Consider the following 14,800-nt stretch of genomic DNA (forward strand, 5'->3'; position numbering starts at 1 on the left):
GGCAACAGAAATCTCCATTCAACAATCATAACTTAAATTATAATTAATAATAAACCACATTATCTTGCCAAATTCCAAGCTTACAGCTTATTGTGTGAGGTTTAACATGTTAACTGGGTAATGAGCTGCTGGTGTACCTCAAATGAGTTGGCAGCCCATCCTGAGTTCTTTAATGTGATGAAGAAAAGGGTGGGGAGGATAAAGTAGCAGCTGGGAATAACACAAAAGGAATGCTTTCCTCTGTCTTAGTTTTCTTACATTGCTTCTTAAGATTTAGGTTCTCAGTCCCTTGACTGCCACTGATACCTCTGCTTGCTGACATCTTAACCATCCCTTCAAAGAGCAATGTAGCTGCTAGTGGTATAGGAAGTCTTTACTGACGAATCCATTAATGAAATTTGTATAGCACTATCCAATTCACTCAATTACCCACTAACTTACTCATTCTTATGTGTTCATTCGACAAAGGTTAAAAATAAAAAGATATCTGTAGACATCTAAAATATGTTATCGGATTTAGTTATCCAAGAATCATTTGAGGTAGCTATTACTATCTATATTTTGCACATAAAGAAACAGATTCAGAGAAGATAAATTTACAAAGCTAGTAAATTACAGAGTCAGCTCAAATCTATGTGACTCAACAATTCTTGCTTTTTCTAGGGCAGTCTATTGATTCCTTTAACACGTGTTCTAAGAGATGTAAAGTATTCAAGTAAATTACATATGATTGCTCTATCCTTGAAGAGCTCACACAGTTTATAAGGTAGACAAAGTGTAATGAAGCAAAGGCTAGTTAGGCATATGAACACATAAAGAAAAAGTAAGCAACTTCAGAAGGATGGCAAGAAGGAAAAGTTTAGGGCAGGATCTAAAGTAATAATATATGAACTGAATCTTGAAAGTGAGTATGAATTTCTCATTTACCCTGTACTTTTTGTTCATGACATTTCCACAATTGATAATTATACATTTATTTGAATGATGATTTGAATGTTTATTGCCTGTTTCTCTCACTGAGAAAGAGAAAGGATTAAATAACTTTCCAAAGTCATATAACCATTAAGTAGCAAAACAAAGATTTAATTGCTGCTCTTTCTGATTGTATAAAGCCTGCCATACCACATTGCCAAGAGAAAGATAAAAGATGAACAAACTGCTGTGCTAGTTTAAATCAAAGACCATGCCCAACTTGGGAAATAATGGATGGAATCTCTCTCTCTCTCTCTTTTTCACACACACACACACACACACACACACACCACTACCATCACCACCACTAGCAGCAGCAGCAGCAGTAGCAGCAGCAGCATTTAAGCAAGGTCTTAAAGATGAAAATGTTTTCAATGGTGGAGACAGGAAGATATTTTTTCCAGGTGGAAGATATATCACAATCAAAGATACATGAAATACAATGTAAGACATGTTTAGGGGAAAAGGACAGAACAGTTAAGCCAGAATGCAGGAGAATAATAACAGAAAATATGAAACAAGAATAGCTCAGACTAGAAAACAAGCCTTCAAACATCAAGCTCAGGAGTCTGGGATCAAATGCATCTGTAACTGGAGTCATTGGAAGTTTTGAGCAAGTAAATGATATGATTAGTAAAGCTGTGATATCTTAGGGAATTGGTTGGATATTAAGGAAAGGAATAAAGCCCACTCAAATTAAGTTAAGATTCTAAAAAATTGTTAAAAGGAGGTATAGGAATCACAAAAAGCCAACTGCAGGAAATATTACTAGGCCTTTAGGGAACTGAGAAGCAATCAGACAAGCACTCTTTTTTTTTTTTTTAATTTATTTATTATTATTATACTTTAAGTTGTAGGGTACATGTGCATAATGTGCAGGTTTGTTACATATGTATACTTGTGCCATGTTGGTGTGCTGCACCCATCAACTCGTCATTTACATCAGGTATAACTCCCAATGCAATCCCTCCCCTCCTCCCCCCTCCCCATGATAGGCCCTGGTGACTTGGACTCAGGAAGGGGAACATGACAAGCACTCTTTCCATGCCTGCGTTTGGTTATATATTCATGGGTGCATGCGTGTGTGTGTGTGTGTGTGTGTGTGTGTGTGTGTGTATCTGAACATTTCCTCCATTTTCTAGACATTTATTCTTTCCTCAAACTAATTTCCTTCATTCTGCTCTTGTCCCAGTTTTCCTAACTCTGACTTTCACCTTGCTTTGGACTGACAATGAGGCAATTCTGTGCCCAAATCTGTATTTCCAGTATCATCAACTTACAGTTTCTAAGTTTCCTGGCTCACATATTGAGAGAAGTATCTAATTTACATGACTCTCCAATTAGTTGCTTCTGGAGTAAACTGGTATAAACATAGGTGCCTAGGTTTCTTTATCAGGTAGCAGGAGTTGATGGGAGGTGGTCTATGAAATTCAATGGGAAGAAGATATGGGTTTGGTAGAAACTCTGAAATATGTGTAATGCAGATGGATCTGAGAGGAAAAAGTGGATGTGAGTAGGCCTCTAAGAAATCTATTGTAATAGTCTAAATAACAGATAAACAATGGTAATGGTGGATATGGACAAGAGAAGACTGAATTAAGAGTCACCAACAGGACAGAACTTAAGTGATCAAATGAAAAATTGTGTGTGGGGGGGGGCACAGAAAAAAAATTACTCAGGGATATCTCTGGTTTCCATCCCAGAGACTAGGAAAATGCTGTTGTAACATCATAAAACACAGGAGATCGAATGGTCTAATAATACACTTACCCCTTACAAGAAAGAAAATTAAATGAGAACCAGAGAGAAAAAGTTATTTGTCTTGAGTAATAGTTAATTATTGGCAAAAGAGGAATCAGACTTAGGGAAACCGGACTTGGCTAGAGGATGGTGATAAAAAATCTGGACCACAGGTTGTGGGTTGTGCTTCAAGATCCCCAAAGCAATGGAAAAGAATACTACTCAATGGGAATAATTTAAAATGCAAAGTGAAAGGTACCCATGTTAGTAAAGCAAAGATGAAAGGAAATAGGATTAGGCACTAAATAATAAGAGATGAAGTAGAAGTTGGTCAGGACTAGAGTTAGTCACAGTTGGGCAGGTATAGAACAAGAGAAAAAACAAGTTAGCTGGGAACCAAGAACAGTTTTTAAAGAGGAGGTTTGTCAGTCAACAATGGTGGGGTGAATCAAAAGTGAGATTTGTGATGAGTCAAAAGAGAGATTTGTGTGATCAGCCAGGCAGGTGGCAGCAACCAAATGGAAGCCAGATATTACTATAAGGACACCAAAGCCAGGAAGAGATTATTTTGGTGGAGAAGATAATGAAAATTTCAACATTATATATTTTGAGATTGAAGTATTGACATGGAATTTCGGCAGACATACAGAGCAGGCCACTACAAATGAAGGAGTACAGCTTGGAAATGTAAGTCTGAACCAGAGTCATTTATCTATTATCTATCGATCTACCTATGATTAATCTATCTACTGGCTGATTGATATAGAATGGCTATCCATCTTGCCATCCATGTCTGTCTGTCTATCTATCTAATCTTTCTTTCTGGTGAACCTGCTAAGGGAGACATTCTATCTATCTATCTATCTATCTATCTATCTATCTATCTATCTATCTATCTAATGTTTCTATCGATGAACCTGGCTAAGGGAGACATTCTATCTATCTGTCTGTCTGTCTGTCTGTCTGTCTGTCAATCCATCCATCTATCTAATCTTTCTATCTGATGAACCTGCTAAGGGAGACACTTCAGTGATGAAGAAGTTTCAATGCAGCCTCATATATGGTAAACAGTGGGGAAAGAGAGTGGTTTTTTGCCCCTGGATATTTGAGGAAACTAAATGTTATCATGCTTTGGTGATATACCATAACAACTGTCATTTAAAAAGCTCTGTCAACAAAAGATTGCTAAAAAAAGACATAAATTATAGGGTGCATCTGGCTCATATAAGAAAGCTGAATTATTTTAAAGGAGAATAAGAACTTTATGATCAGTTATAGCTAATTTCAAGAACTATCTCTTCTTTGAAGCACTACATAAACAATTACAACCCTGGGGAGGAGTCCATTCTATGAGTGGAACTGTATCAATTAAACAAATTAACAAATGGGTCAAACAGTAGATTAAATACATCTTAAGAGTGAACCAGTAAAGTATCTTACCTAGATTATAACACAGAGATAGAAAGACATGGGAAATACAAGAAACTAAGTGTGGCAAAAGAGTAGAGAGAACGAGAGGAAAAAATATGGCTAGAAATAAAGTCCGACATTTTCAGGAATATAGAAATATTAAAGAAGCTCATTCTGTTCCATGAAGGACAAATAAAAACAAAGTCACAACCAAGCACATCACAATTAAATATGAATGACAGGAAAATCTTAAAGGTAACCAGAGAAACAGAAATAATAACTATAAAATAGAGACAAGCAGACTTTTCATTAGCCATAATAGACGTCAAAAGATAATGAAATGATAACTGCAAAGTACTAAGTGAAAATAATCATAAACCTATCAATTCTATACCCAACTAAGCATCATTCAAAAGTTAGAGAAAATAAAAATACAGTTAGACAAATGTAGCAACATACTCTCATAATTTGTCTGTATCTTTATCTTCATTGAAAATATCTTAAAATATCTATTTGGGTATGAGGAAAATTAATTCCAGAAATTAATGGGATTCCTGAAAATATTATAAGCTAAGAAATCAGTAAACATATATATGTAGCCAAATAAATACTATGACGTCTGCTACGTAACTAGAAAAGATCATTTTTTGTTAATTCTTAGAAAGTAAAACCTTTGTCTTCATCTTCATCAGTGCCCAGCACAAAGTAGACTTAGAATAAATACATGATGGTTAAATGGATACATAATGTGTGCATGAAATAGGTGTTTCTAGGTCATATTCACTATTTTGCTACTGAGAAAACTAAAATTACAGAAGACTGATCCTGTATTTTATGACATATTTAGCTTGATTTGCCCTTTAAGAGAACAGGAAAGATACTACAAGTGCAAAGACAATTATTACATTTTCTCTTCCTTTTGTAGGTATGAGTCTACCTAATAGTAAGTGCCTATATATGCTGCTGAAACTAGTTGATTAAAAGGCCTTCTTTACTAGTTGTCCCTAGTTGAGCTCATTGTATAAACATCAAAACTATGAAAAAAAAGGCCATTCATTTATTCATTAAAGAAATATTGATTGAGCATCTATTTTAAGACAAATAACATATCAAGTTTGATGATGCACCAATGAAGAAGACACATTTAATCCTTCCCCTCATATAGTATTGTAGTCCAATTGATAAGAAAGTCATTAAATAAATAATTATGTATTAGGAGAGGTAGGAAGTCAGCAAATATTTCTTGTTGTTTACTGTGTTCTATATGCTATCGCACACACAAAATGTAAAGAGAGGTGATCTATTCTACAATTTATAATATAGCAGAAGTGACTCTAAGTGATTAGAAATATTTGAGGCAATATACAGTCATCTGAAGATTACAGTGATAAAATAAATTAAAATGTTTGGGAAATTATGAAACTGCTAATATTTTTGACAAAAGTGAAGAGTTACAAGAAAGATAAAAAATATTAAAAGTTAACAAATTCCTATTTAAAAATTCTAAGAAACACATTTCCTAGATATTCCATAATTTTTCAAATTCAAAAGATACAATATATAAAAGATACAAAGCAAAAGACATAATATATAATAATTTGGAAGTACTATTCTTAATTTTTAGTAACAAAGTTTAAACACCAAAACTATTCTTTCTTCCATTATTCCCCTCCCAGCCCCAAAAATATAATCTTTGATCTTTGTCAATCCATTAAAATTAGGAATCTCTCTCTTTGACATTCTTTTAAAATAACTTGAACATTTTAAACTTTAAAAATGAAAGCATATGCTTGTCTTCAAAGAACATTCTGAAACATACAAATATAATAGCTGATGCGTGACACTACTACTTTAAGGAGTGGAGCTGCATACTGTTGATTCTCTCAATATTTTTGAGTGAGAAGAACATGTTATTGTATCTACCACCTAGACAAGATCTCAATCCATGTAAATATCAAAAACAAGATAGTACAAATAACATATAAACCTGCCTGATCTAAATTCTCAAATGGAGAGCTCAGATAAATATCTGCCACCGACTTGTTAAGCCTTCTGAATAACTAGTTATGGGAACAAATAATCTTTCTTCATTTTTAGCAAATAAAAAGGAGAAAAAGGTGGCCTGGCTAGTCATATATATCTTCACAAAATTAATATCAATGTGAAAACTGCTGATGTGTCAAACATACAATGCCAGCAGGTCCCTCTAATTTTCACTTGCAGAAGTACTAAAAGTATAAAATAACAAGAAATGGAGCAATGAGGTAACAGTATGCATTTTCTTTTCTCTTTTTCCCTAGAAGCAGTCTTAAATTCATCCAGAATCAGGAAGATCTAGAGTACGTGGTTAATGTCCCAAAAATCTGATCCAGCTCAAGGTGACATTTAGAAAAAGGGATTCTAAGATAATGAGGAATTTCAGGATTTTGGAATTATATTAGGTCCTAGAATCGGACTCTGAATTGCCTGTCTTCTACTCTCCTCAGCCCCCTGAAATCCCACCTATTTCTTCATTTATTTGTTCATCTTCTCATGTCTGCAATTCATGAGTTTCTATTAGTTACCAGGAACTCTTCCAAAAATAGGCATCACTTCTGCCCCTAAAAGGCCTAACTCAAAGGTCTCCTTGTCTATAACTTCTACTTGACTCCTCTCCTCATTAAGTCCTCTCACTATATTAAAATAAATTTCTCTTTTTTCTGGGTTCCCATACCTTTTTGTTCATGGCTCCATTATTTATGGTATTTATCACAAGATGCAAAGTGCTGAAAGTATGTGATATCCTTGAAGACTGAGCTGTCAGCATTCTCTAGCAACACTGCCATACCTTAATCATAAGAAAGGGATCTAGAACAGAGTTATAATCAAAAGCAGAGAGTGTAAAATGAGATTACTAGCTTCTAATCCCAGCTCTAGTTGAGAAGAGGAAAGTAACCTAAGCTTTTTATACTTCAGTTACCTCATCTGTAACATGCGGATAAAACCAGTACCAGCCTCATGGGTTACTATGAAGATTAAGTGAGTTAATACAGGAAAATAATTTCACATAGTACCTAGTATTTGCTCAGTAAATGGTAGCTAGCATTATTATTTATCATTATTATTATCATTAAATTAGGGTTGGGCTACAGTCAGTTGCAATTAGAACATTTCCTGCTCCCCATTTGGTGCTACAAACTAAGAACAGCTAGACTTTTTTAGGAAAAGTTATTCAGGTTTTCTTTCTTTTTTTTCCCACATTCCATTCCCTTCTGAGTTCATGTACAGAATGTCTTTTGAAAGGATTACTTATTAAAATAAGAAATAAAACATGAGTTTACTTAAGAAATGCCATTTGCTAATTTAGTTGGCATGTCACTATATACACAATGTGTAATAGACTGAATTTGAGAAATTTGAAATGACAGAAGGATAAGTGTAATTTTCATAGCAGCGGCAATGACAACTATGATATATCGGCGATGGCGAGCCATCCAAATTCAACTGTAGGTTTGACCATACCATTTTCCATCAGAGTGATAACTGAACACTCTAACACTTTTCCTTCCACTTCTTAATCAAAGCAATGTTAGTATAAAGAGTACTTTTTGAGAAAAATGAAGGAAGCAACATGTAGGTTATTAAACAATAAAAGGATGTCAAATTATCTTGATCAGGAATAAGTTTATGTTCCAACTAAAATGACAATGACTATTTCTTAATCAATTTTATTATTTTATTTTCTTATTTTTGAGACAGAGTTTTACTCTGTCACCCAGGCTGGAGAGCTGTGGCACAATCTCAGCTCACTGTAATCTCCAGCTCCCGGGTTCAAGTGATTCTCCTGCCTCAGCCTCCTGAGTAGCTGGGACTGCAGGCATGTGCCACCACACCTGGCTAATTTTTGTATTTTTAGTAAAGTCAGGGTTTCACCACGTTGAACAGGCCGGTTTTGAACTCCTGGACTCAAGATCAGTTTGCTTTGGCCTCCCAAAGTGCTTGGGGTATAGAGTGAGCCACTACACCTGGCATAAATTTTATCTTATCATTATCTTTTATTTTGAAGGTTCTCTCTGGATTAACAAAATGATGCTGAAAACAGATGATGGTTTCAGATACAGGTGGAGGCATGAGCCATCAATGCCACTGTGGAAAGATATACCTTACATGTCCCAATGCAGAAAAAGATAATTATTCTTCTCCTTCCTACAAGTCACATAACTCCTAAGGGAAAAGCATCTTGGAATGAAGTGATCAATCTATCACAAATCACACTATTTGATCATGGACAGGAAAATAGAATTGGAAATGGAAGTCCACACTCAGAGTTCCAACTACCGCATTCCTTTACTGTCTGCATTACCTTAGTTCTGAATACAGAGGAGCAAAAAAAAATGCTTACAAGAACATTTGCATTTTAAATTTCACAGATAACATTCCTATATGCCATCTCATTTATTAGTCATAGCAAGATTTGTTATTCCTATTTTCCAGATGAGGAAATTGAGGGTCAGAGAAGATAAGTGAACTCACTCAAGTTCACAGAACAAATAAGTGGTACAACCAGAAACAAAACTTGAGAATTTTTGATTCCATATCCTGGAGAGTATCACCTATTCCTCAAGCTGTTTTAATTTATACTGAAGACTTTGATGCTCAGGTTGTCTCCCTCTTCAACGTGAAGGAAAAAGTACAGTTTATCCTCAATAACACCTAAGAACTTATATATTTGTTCCCTTGAATTTTCATTTTTACTTTGGCTGTGAATGTACGCATCTTTTTATTGATTTATTTTTCAGCAAGCATTCACTAAGCTCTGGCTATGTACCCAATTCATGAGTCAGAATAAAGGTTATACAGAAGTTTCGGGAAAGGAATCAATCTATACATTAATCAATATAAGTCACAAATATCTAAAAAGTGTCTCCCCCTCTTTTCTCTCATTCAAATAATTATATTATAAGACTTCGGTCACTTTTTGATTGTTTAGAGATCAATTATCTATTTTATCAATTATTTCATTTTTATTTAATCTAAATCTCAATGATCTGAAAAGTGATTGGTATACTTCTTTGATTTTTAACATGAGCTCTGAGACTACAAGTGAATTTCAACATTGGTTTAAGCAAAACATAAATGGTATGGTTATGTTTATTAAAGAAAAATAATGATTATTATCACAACTATTATTTGTCTCCATTTTAAGATGAGAAAGATGAGGTCTAAAATTATACAAGTTTACACAAACAGCAAGTTGAAGAACCAGGACTGGAACGAAGATGTTTTCATTAAACTAGTTAGCATTTAACTGGTAATTTCCTTGATGTAACCGGAGAATGAAAAGAGCACTAGAATATGAAAAAGCTCAAATATAAAATATGGGCAGCCAGTCTCTTGAGCTAGATGACCATTTATTAGAGGTGATGAAGAATCTAGTTCTGGATTAGATGAGTCCCTTAGGCCATTTTCAACTCTTAGATTTTACAACTCCAACTCTTTAGCTAGAACATTAGAATAAATATTATGCTTAATAAAATGTGGATTTGTTATTTATGAATCATTTTTGGAGGGAACACTGCATCTAACACTGCATTTGTGTTAAGTATTTATATTAAGATTCATGGCTGGTAGTTCTGAATAGTATATGTATGAACATGTGTGGTAGTAAGAACAGTGAAATCCTACAGGTTGTTTTTGGAATTCTCTTGTAAGTTGCTTATAAATTACTGCTTTGATAATTTGCAAAGTAATTCACAATGCTTGTAAGTGCTCTGTTCCAACTTGGAGCCTTGAACCTGTCTTTTGGAACTCCCATGATATGGAAGAGTACTGGAACTGTAGTTATTTATACCAGCAAAAGGCACCAAACTTTAGATTTTACAATTTACAACTTAATCATGTGACTGACAGGATCCCACTGAGGGTGTGATTCCAAGTGTGTTGTTCTTCCTTGTCCTACTGAATTATTAGTTTTTGGAAAGCAAAGAAAGTGATTTATATTTCCATCGATATGGATTTTAATATGTGTCAGGAACTGTGCTGCATATTTCCTAGAGCGCTTGATAGTTTTGAACATATTTAGTATGAATTGATCAGAATCAGAAAACACATTTAAATATAGTCATTGCATATTATAGCTTGCCAAAATACATATTTGTTAAACAAAGATACTGCTTAGGAATTGTACTGGGTTTATAGAGTCCTCCACAATTCATGTCTACCCAGCACAATTCATTTCTACCCAGAACCTATAAATGTGATCTGACCTAGAAATAAGGTCTTTGCAGATGATTTCAAGTTAAGATGAGGATATACTGGATCAAGTGTGGGCCCTAAATCCAACATGACTGGTGTTCTTATAAGAAGAGGGAAATCTGGGCACAAAGACAGATGCCCAGGGAGAACGCCAAGTGACTATGGAGGCAGAAACAGTGACAAGCCAAGGAACACCAAGGATTGCTGGCAACCGCCAGATGCTAAGAATAGTAAGGAAGGATTCTCCCCTAGCTCCCTTCTAACATCTTGATTTCAGACTTCACATCTCCAAAACTGTAAAAGAATAAATTTCTGTTGCTTTAAGGCATGAAGTTTGTAGTACTTAGTAACAGCAGCCCTAGGAAACCCATACAGGAACCTGTGCCCTTCCAATTACATCTCATATTTTCTTTATGTAGTACCTCTTGACTTATTGGACTTGACAGATTTAACCCTTTTCGCTGTTAAACAAATTGTGTGAGGGTTGGATTCTATTCTTTGGATTCTCTGGTACTTCTATACAGTTCTAGTCCCATCAAAAGAGCTGTGCACTTACAGTCCAGAATGTTCACTGTTGTCATTACATAATTTAATTACATATTACATAAACTGAGGAAATATGAATGCAAAAGGAAAGATAGCTGCAGTGTCCAAGAAAACTAAGTTGGAAACTTTGGAAACTCTTGTTAAAGGTGAATCACTTAAAAAAATTCAATCAAATTAGGTATGAGTGAGGCAATTGTAAAAGACTAAAATGAAATCATGAAAATCTAGAAAAACTTCTCATTCAGATGGATTTGCAAATGCCTTTCAAGTCTTACTTCATTTTACTAAAACTATAACCAGAACTTACAGGACATATGCCATGGGTGTGGTTTGTTAAGAATGAATTTTGTGGAACTGCAATTAAAACCCAAGCATACAAATATATGTAGATTTGTATAGGTTCTATAAATCTCTGCTTTTATCAAATTTTCTATTGACCATACTATCACAACTCTTCATTACAATAAATAGGAAAGAGAATTTTCACTGTAAGTACAGGTTATTACATGATGTTTTCATTCAGTTCCCTGACTGTATAATCTATTAGTCTATAAACTTTGTAAACACAGAGGTTATATCTGATTAGCTCCTACTTTAATTTTAGTGTTAAGGATAGTGCCTAGTGTAAATCAGCCTCTCTCAAAATATTTTTTGAATAAATGAGCACAAAATGAAAACACATTTTTGTTTTTCCCTTTTCCAAAAAAATCATATTATCATTAACAAAGTTGTATTATTACAGACTGATATTTATGATATAAAAATGGACTAGTTCCAGATAACTCAGTGTTTTAATGGCACTTACTAAAATGAGGTTTTATTTACCATATATGAGTATTTTCACTTTTACTGTATCATTTCTCATAGCTCTAATATGCTTTTCATATCATAATCTTTCTGAAAGTACTCACATTGTTCCTATTGTGCACCTTCACATAATTTCTACTTAATGCCAAAGTGTTATTTCTGCAAGTTTACAAGGTAGGATGCACAGACAGAAAAGGTAGCTTGAAGGCAGATTCCCAGTTATGCCTCAAATTCATGAGCTTCCAAATTCTAGATTACTATTGCAAACTACTCCCTGAGCCTCAGTTTCCTTATTAATCAGAAGAGGTTTTCTGACTAGATAATTTCTAGGATGCTCTCCAGCCCCAACCCCTCATTTTTAGCATGAATTTTAGATTTGCTTATAAATAAGAAGTATCACTTCTCACTGCTTTTCTTTCCAGTACAGGAGACAGAAAATAATACGTAGGTAAAGAATTACAGAAAGGATACGGTGGAGACATAATAGTGAGTACGGAGTGGTTAAAGGAACACCAGACAGAAGATGAATTTAATATCAGCATGCTGGTATAAACTCTTTCAGAGGGGAAGAAATGAAATATTTTATGTTCATATAACCACAAGAATTCTCCTCTTAAACTTGCATAAAGAAATCTCAATAGTAAGTTCGAAGGGCCCTGAGATATGTGGCTTAAAAAATTAAAGGCTAGACAGCTCTTTATATTTCATTATGATAACTAGGTAGAATATAGTCTTATTTAATTATATCATAAAACAATTGCTACATGATCTGTAAATACTAAAGATCTAAATGAATTTATAATTAAGTTTTACTTTTTAAACTATGGATAATATTAAGAAAGAGACAGCCAGTATCAGGTTCTATTTATAAGTTACACAAATATTCCTTTTTGAAAAACTTCTTAAAATTTACTGAAGTAATTTAATAGGAATCACTGGAAACAAATCTTAATACAGTTGATAAATAAAAATGATACAGGGTTTCAGACGGTCCAACAAGACGAAGAATTTATCATTGGAATTCTGTTAAATAACTGCAGGAGTTATATTTTTGCCTTGGAAAACTTTCATCATGGAACACAGCTGTGAAACAACTTTGGCTTCAAACAGAAAGGCTATAATAAAGCGCCTCCTAGTTAGAGTTAGGTTCAAGAGGTTTATGGTGGTGAATAGCGAAATAGCAGAAAAGATGAAATGTTTCAATAAGCCCCTCAGGCTGATTTAGTTAGCATTCACAAAGTGGAATAACCTATACATCATATACCCTTTGTTAGTTGGTTGTTTGGAATAGATATATGAGTAACTGGATTTTATTTTAGCATTTGGGCAATGCAATTCTCCTTTTGCCCACAATATTAAAATGCAGAAATGTGAAACTAAGAGAAGTAATGTCAGATCTTATACAGGGTGCTTATCAACCATTGTGATGGATCAAGAAATCCTTTCACTCATCATTTCATGTTTCACCTTGGTAGGCACAAATGATAAATTATCTTGTGTAAAATAAAAATCTACTATTATACAAATTAGTAAACTACAGTATACTTTTTAAAAAATTGTATTTGGGGGAGAGGTTTTGAAGGGGAGAAGCTTGCACAAGCAAAAGAAAGCTGACATTAAAGAAAGACAGGCAAGATTCTATCCTGCATGATTTCAAGTACAAATGAACCCCTCTGGGAGTTTGGGGGATTAATGCACACACACATGTGCATGAGTGCACACACACAAACACATGCACACATGTAAATATAATTTTTTCTCTTAGACACTGTCGAGAACTAATGAGGCTACCTGCAACGATGCTGGCAAGCTGCTGGGTTCTGGTGATGGGGTAGATGCTGCGTGCCTGAACAATTGCTGAAGCGATTTTCTTGGCATGCTTCTCCTCCCCATATGTTCTTAGGATAGATGCAAGTGCCGGTTGATCTAAAGCATTCACAACATCAGCAGCAGTGGGCATGTCAGGGTACCTACGCACAAGAAGAGCCAATTAGTTCACTGACGTCAGTTTTCATTGACAAGAGGTGAAACTTCAGAGTACTGAGACATGAAGTCAGACATATACACATAGTCTAGGAGAACTGAGGTTTTAAAGTCAGAGACTGAAACACTAAACAAATGAAATAGACTTTCTATTTCAAATACCCATCATTATGGCAAATGGTGATGGTTTGTAACATTCATCAAGGTCAAGGCAGCAGGAAGTTAAAATATTATAATAACCTTAAACTTATAATTCACAAAGAAATGTTTATTGTTCCTGTGTATTTTTCTTGAACTAAAACACTGAAAAATGGTTAAATTTAAGTTGTTCAAAATTTAAATTACTGCCTGAATGTTTTTTTCAGTATAGAAGATAGAAGGTTTGCAGATGATATTTAAACAAGGCTAAATCTCAATAACTTGACTAAATCTGAGGCTGTAAAATATCTGATTACCTGTGAAGACACAAATTAAACTTAGAAAATCTATTTAAACAAAAGATACTGCTGGTCAGTTTCCCTCACAAAAACTCATACAACCTTAATGGCAATAATGCATATTATTCAAATGTTTAACAATATTTGGTCATTCATCCATAACAAAGGTCACAATATGACAAAACCAGGTAATCAATAAGCAGTATTGAATAAGCCTAGATAGTAATTTTAGGTGGAGGAGGAATAAAAATTACCAACCTCTGGTCAAATAGAATAAATTATAGTCAGACACAGCATTTACTCTGTTCAGACCATTCCTGTGTACCTTAGGGAAATGGGCCAAAGAATTCTAAGTGATGAGCTAATTGTGACCTTACATATTAGAAAAATAGCTTTGCTAATGGTGCAGTTAGTGCTTTTACAGTTAATATGTTGGATTGATTGTTGGTAACATACTGTGAGGATCTGTAAGTAACAACGGTATGGTAGCTTTAAGAACTGAGGGTCCAACCAGAGTGGGGCTGCCAAGAAACACCTGAAACTCTCCTTAAAAATACTAAAATATACATTGTTAACATGCCTAGTGCCTCCAGGAGAAAATCTTTTTGCTGTCTTTGGCTTGTCCCTAGATTTGTCATGACTTTCATCTCTTCTGATGTCTCTTTGTCTCT

General features: G+C 34.4%; 1 protein-coding gene across 2 annotated transcripts in view; it reads right to left on the reverse strand.

Annotated features, from left to right (window-relative positions):
* METTL15 (methyltransferase like 15) overlaps positions 1-14,800 on the reverse strand; it is a 218,427-nt gene that overhangs the window by 21,182 nt on the left and 182,445 nt on the right. The window contains exon 6 of one of the 2 annotated variants that reach the window (XM_011977240.1): positions 13,501-13,635. In XM_011977240.1, coding sequence (XP_011832630.1) covers positions 13,501-13,635 — 135 coding nt within the window. Of the gene's footprint in view, positions 1-13,500; positions 13,680-14,800 lie in introns of both variants that reach the window. The other variant, XM_011977239.1, reaches the window with a different exon arrangement.

Source organism: Mandrillus leucophaeus, unplaced genomic scaffold (assembly GCF_000951045.1).
Source record: "Mandrillus leucophaeus isolate KB7577 unplaced genomic scaffold, Mleu.le_1.0 Scaffold1753, whole genome shotgun sequence".
NCBI lineage: Eukaryota > Metazoa > Chordata > Mammalia > Primates > Cercopithecidae > Mandrillus > Mandrillus leucophaeus.